Here is a 26,429-nt window from a genome sequence, read left to right as displayed (position 1 = left end):
CTGTAAACTCTAGCTAAATGACTAAAATGTAAAATTGACTGGATGTTCATGCCTGTAGAGCAGTAGATCCTCCTCAGAGGAGGAAGGGGAGGACCATCCTCAATGAATGTAATAATCATCTAAATAGTGAAACATTTTTAAAAAGTTAGCATTTTTAGATAAACCTATACTAAATATATTCACATCAACAAATAATTGATTAAAATACACTGAAGGTCTACAGTAGCCTCAACAGCACTTTGTAGGTTAGCACCATGGTTTAGCCGGAGGACAATTAGCTTCTGTTCTCCTCTGGGTACATTGACTACAATACAAAACCTAGGAGACTCATGATTCTCACCCCCTCCCATAGACTTACACAGTAATTATGACAACCTCCGGAGGACGTCCTCCAACATATCAGAACTCTTCCAGCATGAACTGACATGTTGTCCACCCAATCAAAGGTTCAGAGAATTAATCTAGTACTGAAAGCATAAGCTACAGCTAGCTAGCACTGCAGTGCATAACATGTAGTGATTAGTTGACTCAAAGAGAGAGAAAGACAATAGTTGAACAGTTTTGAGCAAATTAATTTCTTCCAAAATTAAGAAGAAGCAAGAGAGAGAGAGATTGTTGTATTTATTTTAAAAAATGCAGCTAGCTAGTTTAGCCTACTCAAACACCCAGCTAAAACAGAGAGGGGTGCTATGTTAGCTAGCTGGCTATGGCTATCTAACACTGGAACTCCAAGTCAAGGTAAGCTTTTGGTTTTATTATTTTATTGCCACCGGGGCACGCTGGTGTAACTGCTAAACTGCTTTCTGACTGTACTGCATGATTGTAGCCGGTTTAGTAACGCATTAGTTCTAGGTGACTATGACGTGACAACGATGTAGGCTGTGTGTAGCGGTTAGTGGTCATGACATGAAGGTTTGGCTTCAAAAATTTTTTTTGCCTGGTCATAGACAGCTGATGTGTTGTGTACTGAAGTCCACAAGCGAAGAGAAAAGGTGAGAGGAGGAGAGCGCATACAGTAGATAGTTGCGAGAAGGAATTATATATATACACAACGCAAAGTGTTTTTATCTGGCTGCTATGAAAGTGAACTGTTTGCGTGTGATCAGGGGTCTATTCATTCCGCCGATTCTGCTGAAAAACGTTTCTTAAACAGACGCAAGCATAATCAAGTCACCTTGATTACTCAAAATTCTCTTGACCTGTGCACCTATGTAAATTTTATTTCATAGGCCAGGTTGTAGCAACCTCAAGATGGGTACACGGAAAGTTTGAGTATCATGCAGTAGCCTAAACCTATCGATGGTACATTGAGCTGAGTGAATGGAATATGAATGACAGTAATCTAATATGCTCCAATAGAAATAAGACGAAGCTCATAAAAAAAAAGTATCATCCTCCCTCAACTTAAATGGCACCGACCGCCACTGCTCTAGATTATTTAAGTAGGTGTGTTTCACAGTGGTGTATGACCCGATGAAGATCCAACTTGGATCAAAACGTTATCTTTATTATGCTCTGATTAAATCACCCTGGAACCATACCAGAGTTGCAGAGATTCCTTTTTCTTCTATGGTAATAAAGGGCCACGCAAATCCAACACTACAGCAAAGTTTCATATAAAGGGATGTTTCAGAGACAATATAGTGCTGATTCATGCATGGGTAATGGTCTGGTAATAAAATAATCATACATGGGAAAAATTCTACAAATTGTTGGTTTCATTTTCCATTTTTGTTCAGCCAACCATTCTGGACATTTTAGCCCGTAACCTTAAGTTGCACAGTATAATTATTACATGACTTGAGATTTTACAAGAAACACTTTAGAGAGCGGCCAAGTGAAACCTTTTGAAATATTCATCATTACTTCTTATTTTTTATTTTATTGATTTTCTTTTTTTACTTGGCATGTTAGTTAAGAACAAATTATTATTTACAATAACAGCCTACCAAAAGGCAAAAGGCCTCATGCGGGGATGGGGTTAAAAATAAAAATGTATTAAATAAAACAAGGGAAACAAGATCACGACAAGAGAGACAACACAACACTACATAAAGAGAGACCTAAGATGACAACATAGCATGGCAGCAACACATGACAACAAAACATGGTAGCAACACAACATGGCAGCAGCACAACATGGTAGCAGCACAACACAGAGTACAAATATTGTTGGGCACAGACAGCAGCACAAAGGGCAAGAAAGTAGAGACAGCAATACATCATGCAAAGCAGCCACAACTGTCAGTAAGAGTGTTCATGATTGAGTCTTTGAATGAAGAGATGGAGATATAACTGTCCACTTTGAGTGTTTGTTGCAGCTCGTTCCAGTCGCTAGCTGCAGCGAACTGAAAAGAGCGACCCAGGGATGTGTGTGCTTTGGTGACCTTTAACAGAATGTGACTGGCAGAACGGGTGTTGTTTGTGGAGGATGATGGCTGCAGAAGATATCTCAGATGGGGGGAGTGAGGTGTAAGAGGGTTTTATAAATAAGCAACCAGTGGGTCTTGCGACGGGTATATAGAGATGACCAGTTTACAGAAGAGTATAGAGTGCAGTGATGTGCCCTATGAGGAGCATTGGTGGCAAATCTGATGGCCGAATGGTAGAGAACATCTAGCCGCTCGAGAGCACCCTTACCTGCCGATCTATAAATTACTCCATAGTCTAGCATGGGTAGGATGGTCATCTGAATCAGGGTTAGTTTGGCAGCTGGGGTGAAAGAGGAGTGATTACGATAGAGGAAACCAAGTCTAGATTTAACTTTAGCCTACAGCTTTGATATGTGCTGAGAGAAGGACAGCGTACCATCTAGCCATACTCCCAAGTACTTGTATGATGTACCTCAAGCTCTAAACCCTCAGAGGTAGTAATCACACCTGTGGGGAGAGGTGCATTCTTCTTACCAAACCACACGACCTTTGTTTTGGAGGGGTTCCGAGCAAGGTTAAGGGCAGAGAAAGCTTGTTGGACACTAAGAAAGCTTTGTTGTAGAGCGTTTAACACAAAATCCAGGGAGGGGCCAGTTGCGTATAAGACTGTATCATCTGCATATAAATGGATGAGAGAGCTTCCTACTGCCTGAGCTATGTTGTTGATGTAAATTGAGAAGAGCGTGGGTCCTAGGATCGAGCCTTGGGGTACACCCTTGGTGACAGGCAATGGCTGAGACAGCAGATGTTCTGACTTTATACACTGCACTCTTTGAGAGAGGTAGTTAGCAAACCAGGCCAAAGACCCCTCAGAGACACCAATACTCCTTAGCCGGCCCACAAGAATGGAATGGTCTACCGTATCAAGAGCTTTGGCCAAGTCAATAAAAATAGCAGCACAACATTGCTTAGAATCAAGGGTAATAGTGACATCATAGAGGACCTTTAAGGTTGCAGTGACACATCCATAACCTGAGCGGTAACCAGATTGCATACCAGAGAGAATACTATAGACATCAAGAAAGCCAGTCAGTTGATTATTGCCAGGTTTTTCAAACATTTTTGATAAACAGGGCTAAGTAGAAATAGGCCTAAAACAGTTAGGATCAGCTTGATCTCCCCCTTTAAATAAAGGACTAACTGTGGCTGCCTTCCAAGCAATGGGAACCTCCCCAGAGAGGAGAGAGGTCAGAGATAGGCCTGGCGATTATAGGGGCAGCAACATTAAAGAAGAAAGGGTCTAAACAATCTGACCCAGATGGTTTTTGGGGGTCAAGTTTAAGGAGCTCCTTTAGCACGTCGGACTCAGTGACCACCTGCAGGGAGAAACTTTGTAGAGGGGCAGGGGGAAAAGATGGAGGAGCATCAGGGCTAGTTGCATTAGAAGGGGTGGGAGATGAGGAAATGTCTGGACGGGCAACGAGGCATGTCTAAGTCAAATAGGAATCCTGACTTATTGAAGTGGTGATTAATGAGCTCAGCCATGTGCTTCTTGTCAGTAACTACCACATCATAAACTTTAAGGGACATGGGCAGCTGTGAGGAGAAAGGTTTATTCTCCAGGTCTTTAACCGTTTTCCAGAACTTCTTGGGGTTAGATTCACAGAGAGAGAACTGCTGTTGGGGTCACTCTAGGAAAAGTCATCAAATTTCAAGTTGAAAAAATGTAATTTAGTTTTCTCTGCTGTTAAACATAGTGGCGGGTCATTTTTGACCCTTAAGACAACACAAGGGTTAAGGAAAATGATGAAACACAGAGACTAAAGATAAATTGTTTACTGGTAAATATTTTGGGGAAGCCATGAATACACACCACAGATGGATATGAATTAATCTCTGAAACCACTCTCTACTGCTGCGCTACGATGTAATGATTGCAGGCATGTGCTTGATCAGTGGCTGTGACATAGGGTTTAGACAGGAGTTGACGGACAGTCTGAAGACAGAATGAAATGATAGGAGGGACATCCCAGCTTCAAGTGGTTTCAGATTTCACATCCTGTCAGTCGGAACCGGTACCAGAACCACGCAGGTCCCCTAAACGAGGGACTTGACATCTCAGAGGTTTTAACCTGTCTCCTCCCCTTTATCTACACTGACTGAAGTGGATTTAACAAGTGACATCAATAAGGGAATATAGCTTTCACCTGGTCAGTCTGTCATGGAAACAGCAAGTGTACATACACACCAAAGGAGGCTGGTGGGAGAAACTATAGGAGGACCGTCTCATCGGCTGGAATTTAATAGATGGAGTGGAGTCAAACATGTGGTTTGTATATGTTTGATACCGTTCCATTTATTCCATTCCAGCCATTACAATGAGCCTGTCCTCCTATTGCTCTTCCCACCAGCCTCCTCTGAAACACACAAACATACAGACACTAGCAGGGCACCTTGTGCTGTCTTACATGGGGTGTGGCTGAGTGTTCCATCACAGCGGGCCTGGTCATGAGAGTAACTTTGACCCTGGTGAGAGCTAGGGTTCACACAGCAACGCTCTGTTGTTGGGTTGAAACAGGCACCTAGACCACAAGGCTTCTTCCCAGGCATACTGGAGGCATGTGGAGAGCGAGAGAGACACACACACTTAGATGCAATACAAACACATGCACATAAAGACACATAAACAAACACAATGTACACAAATACACATACATTTAATACATACACATACAAGAATAGTTTAAAAAATATAATCCACCATCATGTTTCTAACTATTCCACCACTCTTGTTCTACAGACAAAGGTTTACAATTAAAGTGCCCACTTTAATAATCACAGTGTCAATGTGGTTGTTGGCCAGGCACGGCGCTACACCGGGGCTAGGGGGTGCTATAGCCACGTCACAAATCTGCATAGCCCCAGTTAAGCGTTTTAGTATTTAAAAAAAAAAATATATATAGTATATATTGTAAAAGTTAATAACCAGCTATTCTGTCCCAATCCGATCCCTGGCAGCGTGTGTGTGTGTGTGTAGGGGTGTTCGCGCAGTTAGGCTACGTTATGTGAGTGTTACGATCCCAGTTTCTGTCTTGTGGTTTGTGTATTTGTATGTGTTGTATTTTATGAAATGGCTTTCCTGGATTCCCCTAAGCAGCTGATTGGTCAGCTGCAGATTGGAACTGACCCCGCCCCCTCGTCAGGATACAGCTGTTTCCCATTAGACTCCTTCTGCGGCTCTGAGAGAGCTGAGGGTTATATCCTGGGTTAGTTGTTTCTCAGATAGAGCTGAGGGTTGTATTATATGTTGGTTTGTTTCTCAGAAAGATGACTATTATGTCCTATGTTGTTTTTTGCTGAGAGACAGGGTTTTGTGAAGTACACTGCTCAAAGAAATAAAGAGAACACTAAAATAACACATCCTAGATCTGAATGAATGAAATATTCTTATTAAATACTTTTTTCTTTACATAGTTGAATGTGCTGACAACAAATCACACAAAAAATTATCAATGGAAATCAAATTTATAACCCATGGAGGTCTGGATTTGGAGTCACACTCAAAATTAAAGTGGAAAACCACACTACAGGCTGATCCAACTTTGATGTAATGTCCTTAAAACAAGTCAAAATGAGGCTCAGTAGTGTGTGTGGCCCCACGTGCCTGTATGACTTACCTACAACGCCTGCGGGCATGCTCCTGATGAGGTGGCGGATGGTCTCCTGAGGGATCTCCCTCCCAGACCTGGACTAAAGCATCCGCAACTCCTGGACAGTCTGTGGTGCAACGTGGCATTGGTGGATGGAGCGAGACATGATGTCCAGATGTGCTCAATTGGATTCAGGTCTGGGGAACGGGCGCGGCCAGTCCATAGCATCAATGCCTTCCTCTTGCAGGAACTGCTGACACACTCCAGCCACATGAGGTCTAGCATTGTCTTGCATTAGGAGGAACCAGGTCCAACCGCACCAGCATATGGTTTCACAAGGGTCTGAGGATCTCATCTCGGTACCTAATGGCAGTCAGGCTACCTCTGGTGAGCATATGGAGGGCTGTGCGGCCCCCAAAGAAATGCCACCCCACACCATGACTGACCACCGCCAAACCGGTCATGCTGGAGGATGTTGCAGGCAGCAGAGCGTTCTCCACGGCGTCTCCAGACTCTGTCACGTCTGTCACATGTGCTCAGTGTGAACCTGCTTTCATCTGTGAAGAGCACAGGGCGCCAGTGGCGAATTTGCCAATCTTGGTGTCTCTGGCAAATGCCAAACGTCCTGCACGGTGTTGGGCTGTAAGCACAACCCCCACCTGTGGACGTCGGGCCCTCATACCACCCTCATGGATTTGTTTCTGACCGTTTGAGCAGACACATGCACATTTGTGGCCTGCTGGAGGTCATTTTGCAGGGCTCTTTGCAGGTCTCCTGCTCCTCCTTGCACAAAGGCGAGGGTAGGGTCCTGCTGCTGGGTTGTTGCCCTCCTCCACGTCTCCTGATGTACTGGCCTGTCTCCTGGTAGCGCCTCCATGCTCTGGACACTACGCTGACAGACACAGCAAACCGTTTTGCCACAGCTCGCATTGATGTGCCACCTGGATGACTGCACTACCTGAGCCACTTGTGTGGGTTGTAGACTCCGTCTCATGCTACCACTAGAGTGAAAGCACCGCCAGTATTCAAAAGTGACCAAAACATCAGCCAGGAAGCATAGGAACTGAGAAGTGGTCTGTGGTCACCACCTGCAGAACCACTTCCTTTATTGGGGGTGTCTTGCTAATTGCCTATAATTTCCCCTGTGTTATTCCATTTGCACAACAGCATGTGAAATGTATTGTCAATCAGTGTTGCTTCCTAAGTGGACAGTTTGAATTTCACAGAAGTGTGATTGACTTGGAGTTACATTGTGTTGTTTAAGTGTTCCCTTTATTTTTTTGAGCAGTGTATTTTGTAGCGGTCCTGCCGAGGTATGTTTATGTCCAAAGGACTGTGTTGATTATTGAACTTGTTTGTACTTTTCTGTTTCATTTGTTCCCAGGGTGGAAGGGGAAGGCACTTAGGGAGTGCTTAGGCAAGAGGCTTGCGGGCATACATAACCCGTCGTATTTACTGTCTATACACACTAGGTAAGACCTGGGCGGACCACACCCTGTATTTTGGTTAGCGCACCAGGTGGTGCTAAGATAGGTGGGTAGGCAGGTAAGGTAGGAGGGGGCTTTGACATTTACTTTCTTTGCTTTGATTCCGTTCAGCCCCTTTTCCCCAAAATTACCGTGTGACGGAATAAATTCCCAGTAAACGGTAAATTCTCTGCCTTTGTCATCCTTACTCGCACCTACATGTAGGTCCCATACCTATTTCACTCCACGGGGAGTTGTTGTAGCAGGGTGTTGCGTTCACTTCCTAGAGTTATACGTAAAAGTGAGCTAACTTCTAGCTAGCTAGTCGACTATCTCTCCGCGTTGCGATGGACCGTTTTCTGATCAAGAGAAGAGTGCGGATAGTAAATGAAAATCCAGACCCCGTCTCCGATGGGGGCAAAGAAGAGGGAGATAAAATGAGTGTCAACACAGCCACCGATCCCTGTGATTTAAGCCAGTCACCTGTTGAAGAACCAAGGCGCCCTCTTCGGCGTTATCCAGCCACAAGTTGGACAGCAGGATCGCTACTTCAATCGTAGGTGGTATGAGGATTGACAAGGTGTTGATGTTGTTAGGTAGGCAGCTACAGTAGCTGAATGATAACATCTTCGGGTTTTGTTTCATAAAATACATTTAATTTCATCTGGGTGCTTGCGTCACCTACTAACACCATGGTACTACCCGTAGCTCCCGTTCTCAGTCGAGAACAGAGAAAGGTATGTGTTGCAGATACCTCTTTTGTAGAAGTCCATAACGTGAAATAAATAAAACATCCCAAGGTTAATGCTGTGGATATTTGTTATAAGGGAGTGTGACTAATGAAACATATAACGTCCAGTGTTTTTTGTTAATATAGTTCTGAGTGCTAAAGTGTTGCTAGCTAGCATGCCTTTCTGTGATGCAGACGGTTAGCTGAGCTGCCGACTGGTGCTGGCGTTGCGTTGTGGGAGATGTAGTTTTGACCCTCTAAGGTTGAATGGGATAGACATATCACGTTGTAGCTTGTTTGTTTTGCAGTGTTGTATTTCGGTACTGTCAACACTGATAGATCGAGCATAGAGCAATGTATAGGGGATGTGAGACAGGATATGTGTTTTACCTTTCTTCATGCTCCTGTATATGTAACAGTTTAAGTACTGTGAATTTCACCAGGTTCATATATTAATGTAATGTTGATTTGTTATTATGCATGCCTGCATCCTGGGAGTAGGGGAGTGTGTATTTACGTTTTGCCCTGCGTGCTGAAATCATTTTGATGCACAGAGGTAGGCACGCTTTTTCTGTCTTCAGAAAAGTTTGATTCTTTTAAGCATGAAGTCATACACAGTGTTTTGTTCATGAATAATGTATATTTAGAGGTTACTCATAAGTGGATGGTATTGTTAAGATGCACTTGTAATTGTACTTTTTAGGATATCAACATTCTGAATTCAACATGTGGTTAATAGCTAGCTACGGTATGTATGTGTGAACGATGGCTAGCTCCTCAAACGATCCCAGTCCTTTGTATTGTGCATCTGTTGTAGAAAGAGGCGACGATTCGCAGAACATGTGTTCTACAAATGTTTTTCTTTTGGATGCCGGATGCAGAGTGAATTCTGCTTAATTAAAACTACCTGATCTCAAGTCCACGTCTTGTCTCAATCAACCCCAAAACGCAGAGTTACAGCTGCACCGGTTACATATGGAAAAACTTGTCAGATGGTGCATTGGACTGATGTTTTCCTTTCCTGTATTTTCACAATACTATTGCAGGTATGGTTCTATTGTCCAAGAATTAAGATTATACATTTGTATTAAGGACTGGTTATTTTATACTATACATTATGGCTTTATGTATGAATGTGATTGTAAGTCTGAGAACACAAAGAAACACTTGACAGATGGTGCATTGGAGACTGTTCCTGTCCCGTCTTTTCACAATACTATTGCAGATCGACATAAGCCAAAAGACAGCCGTGGTGTCACTCAATTTCTTGGTTCTCCTGTGGTACGTAATAAAGACTGCTACATTTATATCAAATGTGCTATCATATCTGCTTTTATTGAAAAAACGAGAACTTCCTTAACTCTGAAGTCATGAAAATCGACTTTTCTTAGCACCCAGCGTATTGGTCAAGCTCCCCCTTAGCACCGAGAGAGCAAGAATCCTAGCGCCGTGTCTGGCTGACCAATACCTAGGCCAAAAGCATGAACCCACAAGGAAAATAAAGCAACGGATGCCACCCCAATTGTTGCTTTTAGCTGTAGGATATCGAAATTATTATTTTAAAACCTGACTGTTACCCATTTCATTAACATGAATAAAGAAAGTGAGACATGAGGTTCAGTATATGGTTGAAGGCCAAAGGCAACCTTACCAGTTTGGAGAATTCTGAGCAATTGCTCTGTGCTGAAAAACATTAAACCCTGATGATGCACAGCAGCTTGCATTGAGAGGCTCTGGAGATAGTGGTTCCGAATCAAAACAGCAGCAGTGGCTTCGCTGGTCAAACTGGTGGTCTCCACAGCACCGGTGGTGACTAGACCTTTTGGTCAGGACCTTCCTTCCTTGGACATTTCCACAGCAAAGCTGGTGTTCATCATAAAGGTCTGTGGGACAGGTTATAACAATTGATCAGATTTACTGTTTAAAACACTCAAGTGCTCAAGCTTGTCATTGTGAAGGAGTAAGTGAGCATAGAAGCCGTGAGGTGCACAGGGTTCGTACAGACAGTAGCAAGTCAATTTCAAGGACTTTCAAGCACTATGTATTTTCAATGATCATCCATTTAATAGTTCCTATCATGCAATTGTTTCTAGTTGCCACCAGATGACAGTATATCACCATTAACTTACTATTCATCACTACCTTACAAGTTCTAATCAATAATAYGTGTTTCACTACTTATTTACTACACACAGGAGTGCTAAGTCAGTGAGGTTCACTGATTTCCTTATATGAACTGTAACTGCGAAATCTTTAAAGTTGCATGATACATGTATATTTTTGTTCAGTGTGCATGATGATATAAAATGGTCTCTCTTTAAATTGTCTTTATATTTATCAAAAGTGTAAAACACCCTTAGTTGACTCAAATGTTTTCTATACCCATTTGAAGAAACAAATTAATGTGTTTTAAGATTAAAGATTCTCTCAGGGGACCCTATTTAAATTTTAGGAGACCCCACATGGGTCCCGGACCCCAAGTTTGGGAACCACTGTACTACTAACCTCTCTCCCTGCTTGCTTCAATGCTTCCTCTCTCTGTATTTCCTTTCCATTTTTTTTTACCTTTATTTAACTAGGCAAGTCGGTTAAGAACAAATTCTTATTTACAATGGCGGCCAAACCCGGACGACGTTGGGCCAATTGTGCGCTGCCAGACCACGAAACACGTGAGGAAATAAAACTGGGTTGTCTGCCTGGAAATTAATTCGCAAGACTAACATTTCTCATATCAACCTATTTGATCATTCTGTTTTCTAACTTTAATTAGATTACCTTTCAAGTACTAACTTGAGAAAATGTTTGCTTTTCCAGTACTTCAATTTCAGAGTGCCAAATTCAAGTACTTTAAGCACCTAGTGCGAGCTCTGGGTGCAGGTGGGAAATTAGGTTGTCAAAATGACTCAGCATGAGAGAATTGGGAAATATCTCCTAAAAAACTTTCGGACTAGACAGACCTCAATGGGGCGAGCCAAGTCTAAAATGCACACTATGACACCAACTATTTCTATGCCTTTTGATGTAGTTGTTATTCTTCCCAATGACGACAGCAAAGGCCTCAAAAGACCTGACATTACTGACCTTTCCCACAACACTTGGAATGGGGTTGGGTCCTGGTTAGGATCTGAGAGTCACAGCAGAGCTGGTTGAGTGGGTCATAGGCCCGACACCCACAGCAATCTGACACCAGCTGGCTCACATTCAGAGTCAGCTGACCTGCATCGGTTGAATCACAGATAAACACACAAAATACTAATTCAAACTTGGGAGATGCTGAGAATGTTTTCAACCCAGTTACCAGGTTTGAGTGACTAGATGCAGTGGAATACTGCTAGACAGAGTAATGTCTCCTCTCTCACCTTCACAACAGGAAGCCCGGAAGATGTTGAAGGCCCTGTTTCCACAGCAGGACAGCCCCACCCCTTCATGTAGTACTTTTTCACAGCAAGTGTAATCTAGAACGTCATATTTCCCCTTGCAGCAGAGGTGGTCTTTGGGAGACCTGAAAGGCAGCGGTTCATATTCATGTCTAGAGGGCATTTTCTATATGTGCAGCATATATACAAGACATAGAATGGAGTCACAATGCTCACACATACGGTCACATCATGTTAATTAAAGGTAGTAGGATGAATTTGCCCCTAAACACTTTCAGGTCAGTTTTTCATATCCCCGCTTAAGATTTGAGCCCACGGGCAGCTTCTACCCAGAGCACAGATAATAAGGGTACTTGCTATACTCACGTGTCGTAGAACTTCCCAGCATGGGCAGAGACTGGAATTCCAAAAGGATTGACTTGCCCTGTGAAACATGGAACATCCCCACATCAAGACAAAGCACTGGCTACGTATTCTGTGAGAAACTATCTCAGGTCATGAGGAATGCTATTAATCTAAGCGTGATATTTGCAAAACGCTCACAAAGAAAATATTGGAACTGTAAATCGCTTTACAGTGAAAAGTAAAGCAATGCAAAATGCTGTATTGTTTAAAATCGCGTTTTACAACTGCCGATACAGTGACTGAAGTTGAATAAGGTATTGTCAGGAAACAACGGTATCTATAGCTGCAGTTAGCACTTCCTAAAAGGTCTCTGCAGCTCCATATAAGTCATTTGAATTAAAAAATGTTAAAATCAGGCTTAATATCCCCATCCCTCTATAAACCACACAGCCAGTAGTAGAGGTCGACCGATTATGATTTTTCAGTACCAATACCGATTATTGGAGGACCAAAAAAAGCTGATACCGATTAATCGGGCAATTATTTTTAAATGTTTTCTTTATTTTTTATATACAACACTGAATGAACACTTATTTTAACTTAATATAATACATCAAAATCAATTTAGTCTCAAATAAATAATGAAACATGTTCAATTTGGTTTAAATAGTGCAAAAACAAAGTGTTGGAGAAGAAAGTGCAATAATGTGCAATGTAAAAAAGCTAACGTTTAAGTTCCTTGCTCAGAACATGTGAAAGCTGGTGGTTCCTTTTAATATGAGTCTTCAATATTCCCAGGTAAGAAGTTTTAGGTTGTAGTTATTATAGGACTATTTCTCTCTATACCATTTGTATTTCATATACCTTTGACTATTGGATGTTCTAATAGGTTTCTTTAGTATTGCCAGCCTAATCTCGGGAGTTGATAGGCTTGAAGTCATAGTCTAGAAGAAAAAGAAACGCACACCTGTGCATGTGTCAGCATATGGTCTCACAASGGGTCTGAGGATCTCATCTCGGTACCTAATGGCAGTCAGGCTACCTCTGGCGAGCACATGGAGGGCTGTGTACGGCCCCACAAAGAAATGCCACCCCACACCATGACTGACCCACCGCCAAACCGGGTCATTGCTGGAGGATGTTGCAGGCAGCAGAACGTTCTCCACGGCGTCTCCAGACTCTGTCACGTCTGTCACATGTGCTCAGTGTGAACCTGCTTTCATCTGTGAAGAGCACAGGGCGCCAGTGGTGAATTTGCCAATCTTGGTGTTCTCTGGCAAATGCCAAACGTCCTGCACGGTGTTGGGCTGTAAGCACAACCCCCACCTGTGGACGTCGGGCCCTCATACCACCCTCATGGAGTCTGACCATTTGAGCAGACACATGCACATTGTGGCCTGCTGGAGGTCATTTTGCAGGGCTCTGGCAGTGCACCTCCTTGCACAAAGGCGGAGGTAGTGGTCCTGCTGCTGGGTTGTTGCCCTCCTACGGCCTCCTCCACGTCTCCTGATGTACTAGCCCTCTCCTGTGAGCGCCTCCATGCTCTGGACACTACGCTGACAGACACAGCAAACCTTTTGCCACAGCTCGCATTGATGTGCCATCCTGGATGAACTGCACTACCTGAGCCACTTGTGTGGGTTGTAGACTCCGTCTCATGCTACCACTAGAGTGAAAGCACCGCCAGCATTCAAAAGTGACCAAGAACATCAGCCAGGAAGCATAGGAACTGAGAAGTGGTCTGTGGTCACCACCTGCAGAACCATTCCTTTATTGGGGGTGTCTTGCTAATTGCCTAAAATTTCCACCTTTTGTATATTCCATTTGCACAACAGCATGTGAAATTTATTGTCAATCAGTGTTGCTTCCTAAGTGGACAGTTTGATTTCACAGAAGTGTGATTGACTTGGAGTTACATTGTGTTGTTTAAGGGTTCCCTTTATTTTTTTGAGCAGTGTATATACTTGTGTATTGATTTTAAGAAAGGCATTGATGTTTATGGTTAGGTACACATTGGTGCAACGACAGTGCTTTTTTCGCGAATGTGCTTGTTAAATCACCCGTTTGGCACCGCATCGATTATATGCAACGCAGGACAAGCTAGATAAATTAGTAATATCATCAACCATGTGTAGTTAACTAGTGATTATGTTAACATTGATCGTTTTTTATAAGTTAGGTTTAAGGCTAGCTAGCACCTTACCTTGACTCCTTGCTGCACTCGCATAACAGATAGTCAGCCTGCCACGCAGTCTTCTCGTGGAGTGCAATGTTATCGGCCATGATCGGTGTCCAAAAATTATTACCGATTTGTTATGAAAACTTGAAATCGGCCCTAATTAAATCGGCCATTCCGATTAATCGGTTGACCTCTAGCCAGTAGTGTGCCCTAGAAGGCTATGCTGATCCGAGTAATGATGACAACTCATTTCACTGACTTATCTACACTGAACAAAAATATAAAACGCAACATGCAACAGTTTCAAAGATTTTACTGGGTTACAGTTCATATAAGGAAATTTAGTCAATTCAAATACATAAATTAGGCCCTAATCTATGGATTTCACATATGCATCTGTTGGTATTACCTTTTAAAAAAGGGTATTGGCGTGGATCAGAAAACCCGTCAGTATCTGGTGTGACTACCATTTGCCTCATGCAGCGCAACACATCTCCTTCGCATAGAATTGATCACGCTGTTGTTTGTGGCCTGTGAAATGTTTTCCCACTCCTCTTCAATGGCTGTGCGAAGTTGCTCGATATTGGCGGGAACTTGAACACGCTGTCGCACATGTCGATCCAGAGCATCCCAACTGTGCTCAATAGGTGACATGTCTGGTGAGTATGCAGGCCTAGGAAGAACTGGGACATTTTTTGCTTCCAGGAATTGTGTACAGATGCTTGCAACATGGGGCTGTGCATTAACATGCTGAAACATGAGGTGATGGTGGTGGAGGAATGGCATGACAATGGGCCTCAGGATCTCATCACAGAATCTCTGTGCATTCAAATTGCCATCGATAAAATGCAACTGTGTTCGTTGCTCGTAGCTTATGCCTGCCCATACCATAACMCCACCACCATGGGCACTCTGTTCCACAATGTTGATATAAGCAAACCGTTCACCCACACGATGCCATACACGCTGTCTGCCATCTGCCCTGTGAGGTTCCCAAGTGGCGCAGCAGTCTAAGGCACTGCAKCTCARTGCAAGAGGCGTCACTACAGTCCCTGGTTYGATTCCAAGCTGTATCACATCCGGCCTTGATTGGGAGTCCCATAGGGCGGCACATAATGTCGTCCGAATTTGGTTGGGGTAGGCCGTCATTGTAAATAAGAATTTGTTCATGCCTAGTTAAAGGATAAATGTAAACAAAAAAATGTGAGGACGACGAGCAGGCAGATGAGTTTCCCTGAGACGGTTTCTGACAGCTTGTACAGAAATTCTTCAGTTGTGCAAACCCAGTTTCATCAGCTGTCTGGCTGGCTTCTCAAATTATCCCGCAGGTGAAGGGGGATGTGGAGGTCCTGGGCTGGCGTGGTTACACATGGTCTGCGATTGTGAGGCCGGTTGGACGTACTGCCAAATTCTTTAAAAATGACATTGGAGGTAGCTTATGGTAGTGAAATTAACATAAAATTATCTGGCAACAGCTTTGATGGACATTCCTGCAATCAGCATGCCAATTGCACACTCCCACATCTGTGGCATTGTGTTGTGTGACAAAACTGCACATTTTTAGAGTGGCCTTTTATTGTTCCCAGCATGAGGTGCACCTGTGTAATGATCATGCTGTTTAATCAGTTTATATATATGCCACACCTGTCAGGTGGATGGATTATCTTGGCAATGGAGAAAAGCTCAGTAACAGGGATGTAAACCAATTTGTAGACAATTTTAGAGAAATAAGCCTTGTGCGTATGGAACATTTCTGGGTTATTTTATTTCAGCTCATGAAACATGGGGCCAACACTTCATGTTGCGTTTTATATTTTTGTTCAGTATAGATTGCACATATCCCTATACAGGCAGGATTCTAAACCAACATGATCCACTGCATTCGGTTTGCCTTTTCAGGAGTCATGTCAGGGAAGTAAGGTACACGATGCACAGGGGTCAAAATATTACCAGATGTCCACCAGGTGCATATACGTTTTGTTTTGCCAGATATCTAGCCCCCATTTTTCGTACTTGGAAAACGTGCTTCGCTTTTCAACTAGCTAAAAGAGTAACAATAAAATAACAATCGCAAGACTATATACAGGGGGGTACTGGTACAGAGTCAATGTGCAGGGGGACCGGTTAGTTGAAGTAATATGTACATGTAGGTAGAGTTATTAAAGTGACAATGCATAAATGATAACAGAGTAGCAGTGGTGTAAAAGAGGGGGGAGGGGGCAATGCAAATAGTCTGGGTAGCCATTTGATTATCGCCTTACACCTTATGTCCTCCAGATGCATACAACTATTTGCCAGTACCCCCCTGCTGGAAGGCAAATAGTTTTACGCATGAAAAATTTGCGAATGGACTTGAAAACTACAGTCCAAAATGCAATGTGGTTCAACTAAGCTTCCCGTAAAGTATATTAAATGAAATAGGAAATATTATGTAACTAAATTAGCCTACTCCTTTTTATACAGATATAAATAAAATCATTCAAAATAGGCTTCTAGACCAGAAAGCATGATTAGACCACAGAGATTTGTGAGCATATTTTTTTTATTGATCGGTTTGTCAGTGTCAGCAGATTAGGCTACTCTAATTTTTGACCTATTAACAAAATATATTCTGTCTCCAATCATATAAAGTGCAGTAGAATTGAATGAGATGTGTTTATAAAAGGGCATTCTTCCTGTGCAAATAAATAATATATATACATACACACACAGTTGAAGTCAGTTTACATACACTTAGGTTGGAGTCATTAAAACTAGTTTTTCAACCACTCCACAAATTTCTTGTTAACAAACGATAGTTTAATGTTGTTTTTTTAGCAGTGGCTTCTTCCTTGCTGAGCAGCTTATGTTGATATAGGACTCGTTTTACTGTGGATATAGATACTTTGTACATGTTTCCTCTAGCATCTTCACAAGGTCCTTTGCTGTTGTTCTGGGATTGTGAAGGTAGGCCTTGAAATACATCCACAGGTACACCTCTAATTGACTCAAATGATATCAATTAGCCTATCAGAAGCTTCTAAAGCCATGACAGCCTTTTCTGGAATTTTCCAAGTTGTTTAAAGGCACAGTCAACTTAGTGTATGTAAACTTCTGACCCACTGGAATTGTGATACAGTGAATTATAAGTGAAATAATCTGTCTGTAAACAATTGTTGGAAAAATTACTTTTGTCATTCACAAAATAGATGTCCTAACCGACTTGCCAAAACTCTAGTTTGTTAACAAGAAATTTGTGGAGTGGTTGAAAAACGAGTTTTAATGACTCCATCCTAAGTGTATGTAAACTTCAGACTTCAACTGTATATAAACTGATCACATCGAGAGTAGTAGGCTCTTACATAAGTCTGCAAATGTGAAGGTGGTTGGAATGCTTTATATTATGTTGAACATTAGCTTCCCCAAACTTGAAACACGCCGCCCATGAGTGGACGCATAAATACTAGGGATTCAATAAATCATTCTATGATTAGGCCCATAAAAAGGTCCCGTACCGGGAAGAAATGAATTCATCCCTGATGATGCATAAATTCTCAGGCCCAAAGAACAATAATTCACAAGTTCCACTCTGGCTTAACGTAACCGAAGAGGAGCCCACATTGCAATACTTTCTCTGCTGTATACTGTATACACATCAATCTGAGGCAGAGTAGTAGCCTACACCTTTCAACAGCCGGCTCCATTTCATTCATACAAACAGACGCAARACATGATGGTGCTTTCCACTTACCGTGAGCATTGTAGCAGGGTAGAGTCAGCAAAACTGCAACAAATTCAAAAAGCAAATGTTAAAGAAAGGAAGTCTAGAGGTTCTACACAAATTCTAGCGAATGTGCGGAGTTTGATAGGGATGGTCACATACCAAACATCAGTAGTGGAATTGTCATGGTGACTCTTTCCATAAAGCAGTCTCATTCATAGATGAAAAATTAACATGCACTGAAATAAGTAGTCAATATCAGCCACACCTACAAGCACCACCCCTAACAACAATATCCAGTTGCCTATCCTTCCCCAACATACCATAGTATGACCCAAACCTCAGTCAATAATATGTTGTATGAGTCATTTGTTTTGTCTGGGACCTGCTTTACCAGTTGCAGTTGGGGAAAATGTAAGGTGAAAATGACTGCATTAACCATTTCAACTAACTATTTTGTTTATTTCCGCCTAATTGTTACTCATGTCATAAAGGTGATTCTAGAACTTCGGGCACTTTCAGAAGTTAAAAGGTATTGATGCACAATTTTACCAGTATTATATTTGTATTTGATTTGTCTAGAAACAATATCTGATAATGGCTGTGATCGCACTATTCAGGAATGTATATATTCTTGTATTTTTTCCCGGACAGCCATATACAAATGTCATTTCCATCACGTCATTAAACATCCATTTTTAGTTGAAAATAATTTTATTTAACACATTTCTTATACATTTGTACATGAACCTTTTTAAACATTATTTTAAGTGATTAAGGTTTTCCTAATATTAATAATTCAAAATGACGCCTGAATGTATAAACTTGCATTGGTGACAGCTGAAAACATATGTTTATCATGATAAATATGTTACTTCCACCCAAACTTGTGAGATTATGATAACAACCATATGATTTCCCTATCTAAAACAAATCAATCAATGTAATTTATACATAATATACTCATTTACCTATGGGTTGTGGTGGAAATGTTAAACATTTCATTAATATAAGACAAAGATTTCAAAACACTGGAACTAGCATCTTTTCAACATGAGAACAATGTTTTGTCATTGACTGCACTTAGATGCAACAACTAGAACTTCTAGCACCTATTGTCATGGTTCCACCTGTCACCAAGGGCGTCAGAGACAGCCCTAGAGACGATGACACAAAGGTGTGTTCTATTACTAATTATGATTCCCTTGCAAGAGGTGTGTTTCTGTTACCCTTTGCAGAAGCTTGATTCATTTGCGCTTGTCTCCTGAGTAAGTTTTCAAGTCCTTGTGTTTATTTTTTCCCCCCGTGTTACTTTGTACCTTCTATTTAACCGTTTCCTAGTAAAGTATTTACCCTATACCACTGATTCCCTGTCTGGTTCTCTGCTGCTGGGTCTGACCTCGTGTCACACCTATATATTGAGGGAAGAGTTCATTGAGAGATGCACATGTTCTATTTAATGTCCTGCTTTATATGTACTGTATAGTGGGTATCTAAGGCTTAGAAAGAGATCTAAGTTCCTCCTAGAACAAGGCACCCAGCCCCATGTGCCTTTTGGTCACTCGATTGTCCTCAGGCAAAAGTCCAACCACATGCTGTGGTCTGTATCATATGATGTAGTCTCACATCGCCTCACATGTAGTCTCACATGTACGTACGTCTTGATGATTCCAGGGTAAACGACCTGATTATACTACACCACTTTGCAAACAATCCATCTTGGTCTGCCTGTTTTTTCAACCAGAGTCATAGTCTGTGAGTTGAAACCGCTGCAGTGATGTGGAAAGTAACAGAAGCAACCGAGTATTCTCCTCCTCTGAGACATAGTTTCCACCATAATTTGCAAATAAATTCATAAAAAATCCTACAATGTGATTGTCTGGATTTTTTTTTCTCATTTTGTCTGTCATAGTTGAAGAGTACCTATGATGAAAATTACAGGCCTCTCTCATCTTTTTAAGTGGGAGAACTTGCACAATTGGTGGCTGACTAAATACTTTTTTGCCCCACTGTATATAAGAGCTTGATAGTTGACTGATCTTTTGACAGTTCCTCAAATACAGTTGGGGGGTGCTTGCCTTGTGCCACAGTTCCAGCCGCTCTTTGTTTCACAGCTGCTCCTACTCATCAGCTGGGCCTTTTCTGTGTCCGGCTACTAGGAAATTCCATGTGACTTTCTGGAAGCCCATTTCAAAGGTAAGGGTGGAGAGAGAAATTATTTTTAGACCTATACTGGGTTGTAGGCCCATCACTCACAAAGTGTACAGCAGTAGCCTTTGGAGAGAGCTCAAGGAAGTAGGCTGATGTTTTTGAGAGATGAGCCAGATACCAGAGGGGTCATGCCGCATAGAAGAGGTCAATGAGCAAAGTGAAACCGTATTATTTGTGGTATATCCAACACAGGTGTGGAGGGTCACCTGCTTGTGAGAATCACCAAAGTGAACTGCCTAGATTTCACTGGTGTATTTACACAGGTAGTTCCCTGCAAAGTCAAAATGCACGATTACCTCCTTTTTCCCCAGATTCTCTTTTAATTCTCTGTTTGGAGTATTGGTGTTGAATGTTGTACAGGTGTTTATCCAACTTCTCTTTCAATCCTTTGTAGAGGTCCACTAGAATCTGCAATGTGACACACTCCCTTTTACTGTCAAATGTACCGTGAACTTCTCCATGTTTCTCGCTTTCGTTTTTCTTATCGCTTTCTTCAACTTTGTTTTCCCACTCAACCATGTCTGCTCACCAGCATCAAAGCGCAATGTTTTATGCTCTTTTTCTTGGGAAAGGGAGCACACTCTGTACAAGCACTTTTTCGTGAGGTTCTCACAGCACAAAGACTCTAAGGTTCTCAACGTTTCTGCAGCGGATCACTTTGTGATGCTGTAGTTTGTCCGCCATGAACTGTAGGTTGGCGTGGGTTTTGCAGAGGCATGTGTTCCTATCCTGGACTGTTGGCCTGACAACCCAAAAAGGACATATTATGAATAATTCATAGGAAACTTTTCTCTGAATATTCCCTCTTAAACTTCTGATAAAGGGGCCACCCGAGTGACGCAGTGGTCTATGCTGAATTCCAAAGAAGAAGCCTGAAGGAGGAGAGATTACTAGAAACTAACCCGGTTGACCGTTTTATCTGTGGATTAATTGTCGGAGCAGAGGACCTTGTGCATTTCAGGTAAAATAACAACCCAATGTTTATATTCCTGTACAAATGAAATAGCAACAGCAAGCTGGCTAGCTAAATTGCCATGAATGTTAAATGCTTTTCGACCTGTCCCCAAATGAATACAAAATCCACATGCGCTCTTGTTGATTTGTCACCACACACCAGACGCGATCAGGACACGCAGGTTGAAATATTAAAATTAACTCTGAAACAATTATATTAAATTTGGGGACCGGTCGCAAAGCATTCAACATTTATGGCAATTTAGCTAGCTAACTTGCTGTTGATATAAATGGTTAACAGAGTTTGTTTCTATTAATCTCTCCTCCTTCAGGCTTCTTCTTCTTTGGACTTTGTATGGCGCCCATGTGGGTATATGCTCCTAAAAACCAATGAGGAGATGAGAGGCTCAACGTCAACAGGACGTGTGAGGCGTCTTTCTCAAACAAGACACTTTAATGTACTTGTCCTCTTGCTCAGTTGTGCACCGGGGCCTCCCACTCCTCTTTCAATTCTGGTTAGAGCCAGTTTGCGCTGTTCTGTGACGAGAGTAGTACACAGCRTTGTACGAGATCTTCAGTTTCTCGCATGGAATAGCCTTCATTTCTCAGAACAAGAACAGACTGMCGAGTTTCAGAAAAAAAGTTATTTGTTTCTAGCCATTTTGAGCCTATAATCAAACCCACAAATACTGATCCTCCTGATACTCAACTAGTCTAAAGAAGTTCAGTTTTATTGCTTCTTTAATCAGAACAACAGTTTTCAGCTGTGCTAACATAATTGCAAAAGGGTTTTCTAATGATCAATTATCCTTTTAAAATTATACATTTGGATTAGCTACCACAACGTGCCATTGGAACACAGGAGTGATGGTTGCTGATATTGGGCCTCTSTACGCCTATGTAGATATTCCATTTWWAAAAATCGGCCATTTCCAGCTACAATTGTCATTTACAACATTAAATTCCTACACTGTATTTCTGATCAATTTGATGTTATTTTAATGGACAAAAAATGTGCTTTTCTTTCAAAAACAAGGCCATTTCTAAGTGACCCAAAACTTTTGAACGGTAGTGTATATTAAGAGCATACTCACAATAATATAGATTTCATTAACTCTTTCTCTAGTAGATAACATTAATTATATAATGTTTTCTCATAGAAAAACATAGAAGCTCAAAAGTCTGGGTCACGGGCAAAACAGTGAAATTAAGGTATAAAATGCATCTGAAAGTTAGCTAAAATCCTTGATCGAGAGGAGTTAAAGTCTGGGGTGATTGTAGTGTGAACTTAACATATAAAGAATAAAATAATAGTTTTAAATAAAACGTAAAAAAATGTACCCTGATGACATARGTGCCTGTAGTTGCAGAATCACCCATAAATGTGTATATTAAAGTATACAGTGCACAAACATGGTTGACTATTACACGTTGTTAGCATGTGGTAAAGATGTGGAGTTGATATTTGAAGCCATTCCAGTTAGATTTTTTATGAACCAAACTGAAATTCATTGCCCCCTGGTGGAATGCTTTTTTTGTAATTCCTAGTTCTTAATCATTTCATATAAATGTTAAAATCTCAAAGTATGTGCACAAACATGGTTGAATATTATATTTGAAGAGGACCCCCGTACCTTTCATAATATGGTATAATATGTGGGGCTGCAGAATAGCCTAGTGGTTAGAGCGTTGGATTGCAAGATCAGACCCAAGCTGACAAGGTAAAGAAATCTGTCGTTCTGCCCATAGCGGAAATCCAGAGGGGACGGGGGGACACGACCCCCCCCTCCTGGGAAAAATATGATTTGTCCCCCAATCTATACATGTAAACATAACTATGTAATTTCAATAATATTAATAATACGCAATGAAAGCACTTATAGACACTTAATAGCCCCCTCTTTGCTATCGTCAGTTTATTCCAAGATCAGCATGCAGCTGTAGTGCTTCGAAGTCCCTGTGATAGGGTTAGTGATAACTGAACTCAAACTGAACAGAACTACACTCTCTTATACCATTGTCTTAAATATATTTAATGGTCTCGTTGCAAAAGCGAAATTGTCGCTAGTGAACTTTTTAAATTTTATTTTACCTTTATTTAACCAGGTAGCAAAGTTATAACAAACACCACAGAAACTGAATTTGTGCTCGCTAGCTTTACAAATTCAGCTATGGTTGGAAGCCAGCCAATATGAAACAAACTATATTAAAAGTACAAAAGGTTGCAGCATATGTTATGTAATGTGTGTGTGTGCTGCTAGACCGGCAAGCCAGCCAGCCAGGTAGAAAAATGGCAAAGTAAGAACTCTAGTAGCCTAATATTCTCAAGACTAGTTGATAAAATGTTCATAAGAAAGAAGTGAAATGTATGGAAATGTTTCACAATGATGTCATTAGGCAGAGCAGGCAACAGATGGCACACAGACAGCAGAGCTGGGGACAGATATGCAGGGACAGACTGGCAGAGACAGGGAGTCTCAGGTAAGTTTGTTGAGTCTTTGTTTGGCAATTTATGAAAGGTTCTCATTTTTTGACTTGTCCCCCCACTCCATCCCCCACTCAACTTAACTGGTGACTGAACTAAGATTTGTTTAAGGCAATGCTATTGCTGTTGTGATTAATTGTGTAGTTTGGGTACCGGTAGTTACGAGTACGGCAAACACCTTATTTCTTTTCTAGGAGACAGACTGTGAGTCAGTGAGGGTGGTGAAAGGGAAAGAGCCAAGAGAGCGACTTCAGAGGACGAGTGTCACAGCCACGGCAGGACAGGTGTCCCCTTGTTGCCAGCAGCACCAGTATAGGGCACAGTGGCACAGCATTGTCCAGTTACCTCAGTGATGGCACAAAACATATCAGCACACCCACAATTTTAGAACCAAACTCTTGCCAACAGAGTGTGTACGTTTCAAGAGAGATGTTTTTGCGATTTCCTCTGGCTACATTATAATCCATCAATAAAAGGAGTGTTGTGTTTCACTGTAGCCCGGTTTTCAAACAGCCATCTTTTGGCCAAAGAGCGATGCTGCTTCATGGGTGCAGGATTTAGGAACTGGAGAAATGCCATTGAAAAATTCACAGCACATCAAAACTGCCAAACCCACGCCACTTTGTAACTGTAACAGCACACCAGCTAAATCCAATCAGTGTCCAGTTATCCAGCGCGTGGGGTAAACAGCAGGAGGAGCAAGATTGCTTGATGAAAATTGTTAGTTCAGTGGGCATGTAGTTAGACAGGGACAAGCCTTTAGAGGCCACACGATGACAGTGGGAATTTAACCACAGCTTTTGAAACTTAGGGCAGAAGAGGATCCCATTTTACTGAAGTGGTTAACAGAGCGTACCACATTGTACACAGGCCCAAAGCACAGAATGAAATTCTGAACATCATGGCCAATACAGTCATTCGAGGCATTGCAGCTGAGATTAGGTTCTTCCGATTGGTACAATTTTCATTAATTGTTGATGGTACTCAAGATGTCTCTGGTGCTGAACAGGAGTTGTTGTTGCGTTATGTTGACCATGGCATTGTCCCTCACGAGGAGTTTATTGGGCTATACAGGGTGTCAGAGACAACAGGCGAGGGCATTGCGAAAGTGGCAACTGAAGTGTTGTTGAGGCTCAATTTGCCCATGTCTGKCTTACGTGGGCAGAGTTACGATGGTGCCTCAAACATGGCAGGAAAATACACAGGTGCACAGGCAATTGTGAGGAGGCAGCAGCCATTAGCCCTCTATGTACATTGTGGAGCACACAGTAAATCTGATTACACAGGCTGGCTGCTCAGCCTCCCCACTGATCCGGGATTCCCTTTCCTGGGTCCATCAGTTAGGTGTCCTCTATGGCCAGTCAGGAAAGTTTAAGAGCATGTTTGAATCAATTTCCACGTCYAAAGATACAAATCTGACCACCCTGAAACCCCTATGTCCAACAAGGTGGACTGTGCGGAATACTGCTATTAGAGCTGTGCTAGGGCAGTATGAGCGGGTACTAAGACAGCTTCAACTGCCAGTGGCTTATTCGAGCACTTCAGCAAAGGCAAGACTGTGCTGGGCCTCACACTTGCCTCTGCTGTTCTTGGAGAGCTTGACTGTCTAAACATTTCACTACAGAAGAAAACTCAGACTGTCTCTGGTATGCAGGCTGCAGTCGAGTGTGTGCGGTCATCTCTTAGGGGCACGAAGAAATGACAAAAGCTACCTTGCACTGTATGAGAAAGCAACAACATTGATTGACTCCATTGAATCCATTGAGACGCACTCAAGACGATTTGCTGGCAAAGCAGTGGATCACTATAGGGCAGAATTCTTAGGTTCAGTTTGGCGACCGTTTTGACCAGGACAGTCTAAACGTCCTGCAAAAGTTGGAAAGATCGCTTCTCACGGGGGAGTTGGATGAGTCTCTAGATCAGTACCCAGAGGTGAACATAGATTCTCTTTCAGTGCAGATCCCTCTCTTTCACAACAAATACCCCTGTAGCAGCAGTGGAGAGGCAGCAGAGGTCCTCAGGAGGCTTCCAGTGGAGGTGCAGGGGTTGGTTGACCAAGTTGAGGTGCTGATCAGAATTTTGTTTGTGGTGCCAGTGTCTTCATGTGAGGCTGAGAGGAGTTTCAGTGCACTCCGCAGGTTAGAGACTTGGCTACGGGCTAGCATGGGCCAAGAGAGACTGAACGGCGTAGTTGTCTGTAATGTACATAAAGACAGGCTGGACAGTCTCAAGATGGAAAATATCTGCCAGCAATTTGTTGGATCCATTGAAACCCGCAAACATATGTTCGGTTCTTTTGTTCAGTAGTGTGTATAGCAGTGGTTCTCAACCTTTTTYGGGTACTGGAACCCCTGCATATTTTGAGGCAAGGTTTTGAGTGGTCCTCAGGGACCTCCGCTCTATATTATATGTAAACTTACTGGAAACCCAATTAGTCCATGGACCCCTGTTTTGAGAACCTCTGGTGTAATTGATATTTGTTCTTTTGTTTAGTAGTTTTCAGTTTTTAGTACATGACAGTACTTACAAATTATTTATTTCCTGTTATTTTATTTAAAATTGCATACTTTGTGCGACATACTTGTCCATAGCTGCTGTTTGAAGAGTTGAGACACTGACTGAAGGATATTTTGTTTGATTATTTGGGTTTTTCATTGAAGTAGTTATTTTGCTTTTAGAACTGTACTTATTTTGAGCTTTTTGTTCTTGTAAAGATATWGTAGTAGACTCAGGCCAGTGGCACATATTTAATGACTATATAAATGTACCAGAAAAAGTCAAATTAAAAGGTCAATTCAATACGGAGACCAACTTTGTGATGGTTCTCAATGGAGATTCTTTTAGATGWGATCGCACCATGTTCATTATATTTATGAAAACTGCACCCATACAGTGTACAGTACCATTGTCACCTACTGGCCTTTCTTGATATTGCTGTTTGTAAGTACGAATACCTGCAT

General features: G+C 42.0%; 1 protein-coding gene across 3 annotated transcripts in view; it reads right to left on the bottom strand.

Annotated features, from left to right (window-relative positions):
• Positions 1 to 26,429, bottom strand: part of LOC111949708 (uncharacterized) — a 387,379-nt gene that overhangs the window by 344,284 nt on the left and 16,666 nt on the right. For all 3 annotated transcript variants that reach the window (XM_070433985.1, XM_070433984.1, XM_070433983.1), the window contains 6 exons: positions 17,850 to 17,882; positions 11,962 to 12,019; positions 11,578 to 11,720; positions 11,300 to 11,434; positions 9,870 to 10,101; positions 4,841 to 4,983 (listed from right to left, as the gene is read on the bottom strand). In XM_070433985.1, coding sequence (XP_070290086.1) covers positions 4,841 to 4,983; positions 9,870 to 10,101; positions 11,300 to 11,434; positions 11,578 to 11,720; positions 11,962 to 12,019; positions 17,850 to 17,882 — 744 coding nt within the window. The remainder of the gene's footprint in view (positions 1 to 4,840; positions 4,984 to 9,869; positions 10,102 to 11,299; positions 11,435 to 11,577; positions 11,721 to 11,961; positions 12,020 to 17,849; positions 17,883 to 26,429) is intronic.

This window comes from Salvelinus sp. IW2-2015, linkage group LG22 (genome assembly GCF_002910315.2).
Source record: "Salvelinus sp. IW2-2015 linkage group LG22, ASM291031v2, whole genome shotgun sequence".
NCBI lineage: Eukaryota > Metazoa > Chordata > Actinopteri > Salmoniformes > Salmonidae > Salvelinus > Salvelinus sp. IW2-2015.
This window is presented reverse-complemented; position numbering and strand designations above follow the sequence as displayed.